Source organism: Perna viridis, chromosome 1 (assembly GCF_037379345.1).
Source record: "Perna viridis isolate PV_CMFRI_1.1 ecotype Kerala chromosome 1, ASM3737934v1, whole genome shotgun sequence".
Classification (NCBI taxonomy): Eukaryota; Metazoa; Mollusca; class Bivalvia; order Mytilida; family Mytilidae; genus Perna; species Perna viridis.
The window spans coordinates 8,012,042-8,023,663 of NC_142445.1; the positions used below are offsets into that span (position 1 = coordinate 8,012,042).

Below are 11,622 nucleotides of genomic sequence, written 5' to 3' on the forward strand. Positions count from 1 at the left end.
AAATGTAGAAATTTTATATAGCGGCATGATCATATTGGGTGTATCAGATTTTCCCCTTTGTTGAAAATTGCATTCGGAATTCGTTTTACAGATGAGAATATGGGCAGATCTGTCAAACTGTGTTTTTAGCTTTCTCCTCAGTCATGCACACATTGACAAATAACAGAACTTCGAAATGTATGCAGTCTTATAGTTGATGTAATATTCTGGTACTTTACCGTGAAATTTGAATAACGAATCATAGATACTGTATATTTTCCTCGATTGACATGAACAGATGAGCAATGTGCATGGACAGTCATGTTTACCTTATCCAAAGATTTGTATTGTCTCTTATAAATCCCCTTGGTTTTTCACTGCATAAGAGCTTGAAATCTTTCCAATACATGCTGTGTGAAGCTTTAGATACAGATTAATTATCAAAAGGAAAGGAGAGAATCAAGCAAGCCTCTTATTGAATCTGTTATTATCTAGAGCTTCATTCTGCATTTAGTGATCAGATATTGCAGGGCTGCCAAGTTTCAAGACCCCAATATGCAAGATTTGCAATAGTTTGAAGGAAAAAAAACAAAAACAATAGATAAAAAAATGCCACCAAGCTGAAGCAGCATAATTAAAAATATGTGAGTCTCGCATGGAATGTGTGAGAGTTGGCACTATTGGTATATACGACTTTCACTTTTACTTGTGTTCCAGAAAGTATTTTATTTGTATTGAGTATAACTGGGGTCAACAGGTGTAAGATCGTAGACATTGCAATAGGAGTCAAGGGTACAAAAATTTGAATTGATTACTTCTAAGAATTTTTAAATAATACAATTTTAGGTGAAAATGTGTTGAGATAGAATTATACTTCATTTATTTGCCTGGATCCCTTGATAATGCACCGAAGTAATCTGTTTATTTGTACCTTATAACAGTATTAGGAGATTTACTGGCCATTAGATATTTTGCAAGGGCCCATCTCTTTTTTTTTTCAAATGCTCCGTTGAAATCATTGGGCTGTTATATAAAATGGGCCTCTTAATGCATGAATACAATCAAATGTAAAAAAGGTACTTTCATACACAAAATTTGTACACGTGTACATGCATGAGAATGGAGTGTTGTATACCTGTAATGATTTTTGGCAAGGATGTTTATAAAATGCTTGCTTGCTCATTTTGCATAATGAAAAGGTTAGCACACTTCATTCTTAAGCTTTCTAAATTGCTTGAATATCTTATTTCACTTGGTAATTTTTCCAAGTTATTTCCATGTAACCAGAGTATTAAAAACTTTTTTTAGAAATATTCATATTCTTGGTATATTATTAGGCTAATACAATTGTACTTGTATGAACAAGCTCTTCCTGTACAATAAATACCGATGCACTGTATATTGTATTTATGATTACTATAGTCTTATTTCTTATATTAATGATTACTGAGAATGTTTTTATAGTTTAGCTATTTCTTCTTTTTGAAAGGATGAGATAGTTTCCATTACTAAACATGGCAGCAGCATCAGATGTAAGAGAAGGATTTTTGTGTCCTATGTGTATGAAGGATCTGGGAACAGTTTCTATGTTACAGGAACACTTTGAGGAGGAACACTCAAATGAAGACAAGGATGTTTTACAACAATTGAGAGGTACATGCATTTAGAGCTGAAATTTTTTATGTATAGAAATTCTGGTTGTAACATTATTTTAGTGGTCACAAATATTGCTGTTCATATGCTGAGCTAGATTTTTAATGTGCTACATGAGGCTCACAGAAGCAAAAGCCTCTAGGTAAGGAATATCACATACTCAAAAACATTATTCTTACTCATAAAAACCAGAAATCACTATTTCTCCTATGTACTGCATGCTTTGTGGAGTAGCATTGACTACCAATTGGAAAGTCTTTGCTGTGAGTTGGCTAGGGATTGAACGTGTGACATCCCACACTTTAGACAAGCACGCTGCCAGACCAATCCTTATTTATTGAGGAAGAAATCTGAACATTTTCCTTTCTGTACTTTACACACACAAAAAATTGAGAACTCATAATATTAACCTGACCAGCATCGATTAAACTCTTAAATATTTTTTTACATTGGTTTATTCATATGATCTGGATTAACACTAATTTTATTTGTATCATGTTTATATCTTGTATTCAAGGCCTTTTTGGAAAAGCGAAGAAGAAGATTTTGGGAGAAAAGGAAATTATTGAATTTGAAGATCAATCTGATGCTGTTGGTGGAAGTTATTCTGGAAATATAACTAAGTCTGGCTATGAGAGTTCTCTCTGGGATCCACAGGAACTTGGTAATTAAGTTAATGACAACTAATTTGTAGAAGAACAAGCTTTCTAGGTCACATGACTTGACAATAAGATTTTTCTAATGGTTTTTATTTATCTTCTTTTTATTCTTCAATTTGTATGCAAATAAAGAACTTAATAATCTAATTAGAAGTAAATCTTCAGTATAATCTAGCCTACTTGTCTGCTTGTTGAAGATTTAACATCTCATTGGAACATGTCAAAGGTTAATGTGAAGATGGTCAATTTGTGAAGGGTCCCAGAAATTCTGTTGCAACCTCAAATAGAATTGCAGAATTTATTAAAAACCAATTGTTAGCAATGTAGCATCAAAGTACTTGTGTTACATTACAAGTGATTAAAGGTTTTAGTTTTATTCAATTTAGGTGTAACTAGGAGTCAAACTGACATATTTAAAACTGGTCGAGGAGCACGAGTGGACAGGTTTGTTGTGGAGACCAATAAACTCATCATACGTTTGGATAAATTGACAGGATCTAATGCCCCCACTGATAGTGGCAAAAGAAAAGGTACTAGAAACTATGTTTGTAATTGATATTCAGCATGATATCAGATGTTACCATCACTTATGGGTTATATTTTTTTCTTTTGCAGAAAGCAATGTATACTAATTCTAAATTAAATATTATATTAAGTGCTCTTAAGAAGTGTTTGCATTTAACTACTATACTAGTATTTAATGGCTTCAAGATTGAATGATTGATTATTGTGGTTTAATGCACAAGCAGCAATATTTCAATTATAATCAGGCGATGAACAAGAAAGGGATGATAAAATGAACAGGAATTGATAATGATGAAATGAAAAAAAGGGATGGGACACAAGGATAATAGGATGAACAAATTTTGATTGCCACAAGATAAAAGGGAGGGATGGGTAGGGTCGGGCAAATAAGCCTCTTGTGGTGGAGCGCAAAGGTTCCTACTCCTATCGAATACCACAGCATGGTTCTTAAACATGTGAAAAACTTTCCCAACACGGTGCACCACTTTGGTTTGCGGTCAGGTTTTCCATATTATAGCCTGACAACCCCAGCATGTAACACACCAGGGGTACCTCATTCCACCACCTGGGGCACACATCCCAGTTACTCTGTAGGCAGAGTGCCTAGCCCCTGGCTCGGTTTCAGAGCACTATTTAGTCGCCTTTTACGACAAGCTTAGCGCTGCTGCTGGCTTATTCTTTTGACACCCGGACTTGCACGGGGCAATGTCTACAAGAAGACAATTATGAAGTCATCTGTATATTAAAAAAGTTTTAGATGTAGGCTCAATACATGGCCCATAAAATCTTTATAATCTTGAATACATGCAATACAATAAGAAACATGCTAAAAAACAATAATATATATAACATACATGCATATGTATTACATTAATGACCATGGTGTGGTAAAAGTATTTATATATGATAGAAATAGACATTAAGTAGCAAATAGTTCAAGATACTTCGGGTCATATGGCAATTTGTGGATTGATTGGTCGCCCAAAAATATTCAATGAACCTCAGCTATGCTTCAGTTCATATAATTTTTTGGGGACAACCAATCAGTTCATGTGTTCCCATATGAACTTCAGGGTCATGAACTATTTGCTAATTAACAATATGTTAAACTTCAAATAGAACTGAGATGTACCATAATGTATTTCAATGTTTTTTCTAGCTTTTGAGAAACAAGTGGTACCATGGATGCCAGATAAGTATGTACAAGCATGTCCAGATTGTGGTCGCAGCTTTTCACTCACTAGACGGCGCCACCATTGCAGGTTGTGTGGTGGAATCATGTGTGATAAATGTTCACATTTTCTACCACATACTTTTGCAAGTAAGCCAGACATTTTTCTTCAAATTGTTACACTGTGCAATATGGAGACCAGTCTGTAAATAATTGGTCTATAAGGCAAATTTTATATCTAAAAGCTAGCTTACATGACATTAACTTAAAAATTACTATGAAAATACAAGGAACAGTATTGACTATTAAAGATTTTTAAGACATTATATGCTCATATACTAAGGCTACAATATATTGATGAATGAAATATTATTGCACGTGCATATGTACTAGTTTATATCAAACTTTGAGTGTCTCAGAAAGTAAACAGCAGAGTCCACATGTTTTGTTAAAATGGTCCCATCCTGAAGTGCAAACAAATACTTGCCATTGAAAGTTTAACTTGATTTAATTAATCAATGATGTGTTAAAACACTGAGTTAATTTTTGCTATGGTTATTTTTTTTCAGAGAAGTTAACCAACCCTGCCTTCCAGACTGATGTAGAAGTTGGATTTTTGAAGAGATCAGGAAGTAATAGTAGCTTAAACTCATTGATGAGTCCTGAGGGTGAACCTCACATACGGACATGTGATAACTGTCGAAAACTGCTGGAAAGGAGAGACCAACAGATAGAACAAAGAAATACTAAACCACCGCTAGTTATTATGTATGAGGTAATTTTAGATTTTTCAATTTTTGTTGGTTTACTACACAAATATTTCATTTATGTGTATGTATTTTTTAAGGTCTACTACCTGTTTAACAAATAACTTTAAAATAACTCAATATTTAAAAAAGTTACATTGCTATGTTTTAAACATGCATTTGTCAGAAAAAGGTGGATGAAAAAAATATAAACATGTCAATTCCTGCTTCTTTACTATACAATGTAATACATAACACTTTAAATATTTAGGTTCATTGTGACGTTTTTACAGTACATATGGATTTTATTTCACCACAGTTTTCCCTCTGGCTACAAACTTGTGACTTGGGAATAATTTAAAGCATGGCTGAACCAAGATAAATCAAATTCAGATTTGTTTTCTGTTTTTAAAATATTAAAATCTTTACTTTATTTTGCTGGGCATTTTTTTTATCAATTCTACAGAGAATGTAAAATAAACTAAGTTAAGGTAATGTGTTGAGATGTTCCCCACGTATTTGTCCCAAGGTAATTATGAACCCTAAAAATGTTTACATTGCAAATATACTGGTATAAGATTCAAGAAATGCAGGAAACCCATGACATATCATTGTGTGTAATCCTCAGTGACTGTGCATTTCATGTTTTCTGTAACTAATTGTAAATATGTTAATTTTTAACATTTTTAATACAGAATTTGCAATCCTACATAGATAATGCTAAGATGCTGCTGAATGAGTTTATGCCAATGGTTGAGTCATTAGGGTAAGTTAAGCATGCATGAGTATGGGTGTATAATCTATGAAGGATTTTTACATATTGATGCTGATTTGTTTTCCGTCTCAGGACTTCTTAGTGGTAGAAAGGTTAGGAGAATTAAGTGTGAAGATATCTTATGGTTATTTTTCACTTTCCTGTAGATAATGGAAGGTCATATTAAAGAAAATAATTTAATGATTTATTGCTGTTTGTTAAACCTTCAGCTGCAAATATTTCATGCACAATATTCAGATCAAGAACAGTTGTGACATCAATCAAATTAAAAGAAAACATAAACTGGGGATGAGATGGGAAACAAGGAAAGGCAACAAAAAAATTAGAAAATGAACAAATTGGTAGTGGCAGAATATTTTGCTGTCTGTGCCAAAGAACTTATTTTGAGAGAAATCTCAAGGTAGGGTCTTTATTATGCATGAAGCCTGGCCTTCTGCACACATATTGGTCCACTATGTTCTGCAATGAGGTTGGACACACCTTAGAAGTGAAATGGACAAAGCACCTTACCAAAAGCCGAATTTCTATAAAGTACTCTCAGTTTAAAGATTAACTGACCTAAGCTTCAGACCGAGTTTTTCTAACATCCTTGTCATGAAAAAAAATCTTGGAGAAAGAAAACAAAAAAATATAAACAAGATCGCACATTTCAACCATCATTGTAAAATACAGGTACATTCAGCGCTGAAAAACAATACAATTTGGTCCAAAATAAAATGAAAGGTAGTATGTGAAGCTATTTTAATTTAGTGCCCAATACAGACTTAAATAAAACCAGAATTTTTCAGAAAGCATTAAAAGACATATTATTCATTGTGACAATTCTGTACCATGAACTAAATGTGTTTTCTTTCAGTTCTGGTGAGTCAACATACAGTATATATACAGCACAGCAGTATAGAAATAAAATACTGAAGTTATATGATGGCATTGATAATGTCAGGTAAAAATATTAACAATTAAGTGGAATAAATGTGAGTATTGACTAACAGGGGCTTACTCGTAGATCAAATTAAGGATCACCCATTTTCATGATTATATACTAGTCAGGCTGCATATTTGATACTAGGAGCAAGCCCCTGTTATTGACTCTTGAAAAACTTTTTTGTTGGTTTCAAAATGACAATATTTCGCATATTTAGTATTTATATGCCATTATGTCTTATCAGTGGCAGAATTGAAGTTGTAAAAACTATTTCAAAATGTTTTTTTTGTGGGTATTGTTTTGTATTAAGTGTGTTGAAAATTTTACCTTCACATAAAATGACATTCAGTTGTCATTTTTTCAGTAAGGGTTTTTTTTCTTTCAAGACCTTTTTTCATTTAGTAGGAAAAAATGCATAAAATTTTTTAGTCTCATTCGTGTATGAAAAGAGTTTTTATGTTATTTGTTGGAGGATAAAACTTAATATCTTTTTATCTGTTTCACCAATGAGGGACTTAATTCTATACATAGATAGCAGTGATATTTGTTTTCCAGTGTAATAAAATTCAAAATTTTACATATGAATAGATTTAGTTATTTAACTCTTTGACTGAACCATCAATCTGATGATCTCACAAAATTTTTGATTTATGTTGAAAATAGCGATGAATTATAGCGAAAATTTATATGAATAGGACAATCAATTTGATATTGTGAATAACAAAAATATAATAACGTGTGGCATGAAGGCTTGAAGATTGAACTCTTCATCATATTTTGGTTACTCAATCTTTCAAATTAACTAGATATAATTGAGGTGGATTGGTCTTTAACGACCCCACCGTAGCCTAAATAAAGTGAGTTATAAACATTTTGGAGGATCATAATTTCACAGAAAATTCAAGCTTATATACCCTCATGCCAAATACCAAATGGTCACACCAAAAGACATCAAAGTTACAGCCTGGAAATGATTTGTTGTTGATGGACAGACAGACGGATTACTATAGGGCAGGGCCCTAGTTATCCTATTACTATTTTTGGGAATAAGAAAAAAAGAAAATAGAATACTGTTCCTTTGAAAATGAATATTGACCTCATTTCTTTTCTTTTTTTAATTATGAAATTTTATAGAATGACCATTTATAAATTTGAATTTCTATAAAATATACTGAAAATGTTCACTTCTCAAAATCAACTTTCCAACTACTCTAGTATTTACAAACTATGTTTCAACAGCTACATATTAAATACTTCATATATTACACAGACATGAACTCTTGCCTTTTATCAAATCATTGATAATGATTTTTTTTTTTTTGCAGTAAACGAATATGGGCATACGAAATGAATTCTGATCCACCTCCTTCAGCTGGTCAACTCAAATTACAGAAAAACATACGGACCATGGCAGCAAGTTTTATGCAGGACAATATGATAGGCTTACAAGCACTACCTTCAGAAGAACATTATAAGAAATTACAGGAAGCAAGGAAAGTAGAAATTCAACAAAGGATTGCCTTGGAGAGACAAGCTGCTACAGAACATCAGGAAAGGGAAAGAAAGGACATGCAAGGGAAACAACCCATTGTGAATAATCCACCAAAAAGACAAACAGACCATCAGGATCAACCTCAGAAGAAATCTGGGTGGATACCCCAGGAAATGAAAATCAACTATAGTAATACAGATGATCCGATGGTCCAACAGATGAATATAATAAAAGGTTATATCAAACAAGCTAAACATGCTGAGAAACACGATGAAGTTAAAATGTTAGAACAAAATCTTCAAGATTTACAACAAGAATATATGAGACAACAAAGGCAGAACTGGTCATAATGAAACTATTTATAGGCATTTAGTACTAACTCATTTCTAGTCAATGATTAGTATTTTTAATCTTATGGTTGCTCCTTGAAGACAGTTGATACCTTACAGGTCTATGATATGGTACTCTTGTTTTTTGTTACTTTGCTCTTCCTTGTTATTTTTTTTTTAATGTTTTCATTAAGTTTGACCATATATTTTTCTAACCATGACTGAATTTGATTGATTTTTTGTAAGTACAATGATTTTATCTATATTTGAAAATAGCTATGTTTACCAGTAACATGATTGCTGATGAAATATTATCTGTTAAAAAAAGACCATTTACATTTTCTAATGCTCCATTGATACATAAGATTTGTTTTAGCTAAACAAAACATCACACTTCGTCCATACACAGGTGTTTTGGTTAACAAAATCATGCAGACTGAATTAGACAGATCTTTATTAGAATCAGGTTTCAGAATATGCTTAAAAGTAAAAACTGATAAATGATAATTTAAAATGTGTTTTGGATGAATTCTGTCTAATGCCATCACTCTGTTAATTAAATAAATGTTCTTTTCTGAAGCTTAGTGACTAATTATACTGATCACAATTCACATTGATTTCTATTCATGTCTTAGTTTTTATGCATCAGGTTTTGTAACAAGTTGGGTTTTAGTGCAATGATTGTACTACTGAAACTGCCATTCAAGTGCAATTTAGCTGTCAATTACGTGTAGTACATTTGTAGCTTTATTTCGTAGGTATAATGTACTTTTCATTTAAATACCATTCTGTGTAAGAATCAGGCAATGGGGTGGCACAACATTTTTCTTAATTTGGTAATTTTTTCCTTAGATACATTCAGTACATCTAGAAACAACCGAAATGCTATTTAAATTCCTGAAGCATCTGTGATGTAGATTATATTTGACTGCTTATACAGGGAAAAAGTGCAGGAAAGTTTTCCCACCATTTCTTCATAGTGAATTTCAACTAGAATTGACAAATCAATACATTGTATCTCAAGAAGGCAAACATTACAAATACTTTAATTGTTATTTCTGGGGGTTATGTGTTAAAAATACTTACTTTCAAATCTCTTCCTTTTTTTCCTTTATGTGCCACAGCTTATATTCATTTTGCCTGACAGAAAAGTACTTAATAGGCTGAAAACATTTCAATCAAAATGATGTTAGAGGCATTGTTACTGTCTATGCATATAACTCAAGTACCTTGCTGCATATCAGTTTGTCTAATGAGTACATGGTACATACAGAGCAACGACAGTTTTGAAGTTGATACTAAAAGTGTCACAGTAAGTCCGACAGGGAAAGATATGATGTCATGTTAAGAAATTCAAAACTAGCATTATTCTGTTCATTGGTGACGTCACCCTTAATTTGACATAACATCGTCATTGAAAACTGACGATAAATTTAGACTCACAGCAATAGCCTGAAATAGAAAATATTAAGCAGTAATACCGGTACTAATGGAAATTTGTCGAAGTTACCAATAAAAATTCTAATGTGTATACAAATTATTAAGGTAGTTGGACTTTGGAATAAGATACTGATGAATCTATTTGTTGCAAACATTTTTGTAGATTGAATAAATGACAGTGTACTACTGACAGAACAAATTAACAGAAATATTTTATTACAGAATTGTTTTGATGTTCCTGTGACTTTTATTTTCCATGTGAATGATTAATGCATGGCTAATTTTGTTCATATTTTGTCATGTGTTATTATAATATGTCAAAAATTGCTGGGACCTTTATTGTGGACTTACACCTCAGTTGAAAAGGGTGTTATTGGGGCTATATTGCAACAGCTTGTACACCCTGCAATAAATTTCTCGGACTCTTTTGGAGGGAATGTTAGATTTCTCAGCTTTTATTGGACGGAATGCTTTGATATTTGATATAATTGCTTTTGGCATGACGACTTGTGCCATGTTTCCTCTTCCCAGGTTTGACAGAAATTGTTGAGTTGGAGTAATCTTAGCATATCTGTCATTACGTAGCATGCAACATCTTGATCATTTGAACAATTGCTTAATTTTTTTTTGCTTGAAGTCAAAGGTAGTTAGGAAGAAAATAAAGCAGAATTTATTACATATATTTAAAAAATTCTGTAACATTTGTTTTTTATATGTATATATGAGATGACATTCATTTAAATGTGTAGTGACAGGTTGGTTATATTTTTGTCTGAACCTTTGCATTGTATACCATTAGAACATTTTTTTAATTGCCAATTATGTAACTTGCATTTATTTTTATGTTGCAATAGAAATATCTGTGATACAATATTGACCACCAATACTGATAGTAATCAGAAATAAACATGTTAGAACCTTCTTTATTTTCTGTCTGGAGCCAGTGATCTTTTGTTAATAATTACCATATTTAAATTTGGTGGTGATCTTGTTCAATTTAAAACCCATAACAGTTTCTGTGAAAGCAAATTCTGTAATGTTATTTAAAGTGATGAACTGAAAAGGGCATATTCAGTTTATTACAAATTCAGTCCTGATAATGAACATGGCTATATCAGTATAGATGTTGCTTAATGTTAAGTATAAGGTGTGCTTAATTTGATAAAATCTTTTTCACTGTTCATCTGTACAAAAAATATGAAAACCTTAGTTCACAATGGAGCTGAAATATTGTAATTCTACAAAATTAGTGAAAGAATTTGATTTTGTTACATTTTCTTTGAAGGAGATATTGGCCACATAGGTCAACGACTTATATTCCAGCTGCATTGTATGAAAGCAAGTAATGTTTGACAAAATATGTGGCCAATGTATACTGATAAAATCTTCAAATTTCATAAAAACTATTGAAAGTTGCATAGAAATTATTCTTTGTGATATCATTTTGACAAGTTAATGTAACAATGCTGATTTTTTTTCTGGGATGGATCATCTTATGAACAGAAAAAAATGTGCTTAAAAATCTTTTCAGTTGGAAAGCTAAAATACTCACTAAACAACAGGGCTGGAAACGTACCCCTTTTGCACATTCCTAGAAGGACTGAAATAAGATGAATATGTTTTTGTAGAAAATTATTTTTTTTATGAAATATTATGGATTTTGATAAGAATTGTACAACCTAGTTTGTCATCACTTGGCACCCATATCCTGTTGTAATTTTTTTTCTAACGCAGAAACATTTCAGTAGGTTGTAATTAAACTGGGTAGAAATGAGAAATTGAAGATCTTCAAAAAATGATTAAAGTTCTTGTTGAACTTGATAGGAAATGGTGGCTGCCAATGGCTATCTAAGCTTCTGACAAGCCAAGATCATCTACTTGACTTATAGGATCAATTATTTTGAAACTAAATAGGGTTGTTGATCTGG

At 32.1% G+C, this 11,622-nt stretch overlaps 1 protein-coding gene across 3 annotated transcripts; it reads left to right on the forward strand.

The window, feature by feature from the left end:
* Nucleotides 1-60: 60 nt before the first annotated feature.
* Nucleotides 61-10,616, forward strand: LOC148627078 (rabenosyn-5-like). 3 transcript variants are annotated; one of them, XM_088566973.1, is made up of 9 exons: nucleotides 61-177; nucleotides 1,469-1,632; nucleotides 2,150-2,296; nucleotides 2,678-2,821; nucleotides 3,976-4,137; nucleotides 4,557-4,762; nucleotides 5,429-5,499; nucleotides 6,365-6,451; nucleotides 7,759-10,616. In XM_088566973.1, the coding sequence occupies exons 2-9, from the start codon at nucleotides 1,494-1,496 to the stop codon at nucleotides 8,273-8,275; spliced, it is 1,473 nt and encodes a 490-aa protein (XP_088423099.1). In that variant the 5' UTR covers nucleotides 61-177; nucleotides 1,469-1,493; the 3' UTR covers nucleotides 8,276-10,616. The 3 variants fall into 3 exon arrangements, with proteins under 3 accessions (XP_088423099.1, XP_088423108.1, XP_088423119.1); XM_088566982.1 differs by having other exon boundaries at nucleotides 71-198; XM_088566993.1 differs by having other exon boundaries at nucleotides 94-209.
* The last annotated feature ends 1,006 nt before the right edge of the window (nucleotides 10,617-11,622 follow it).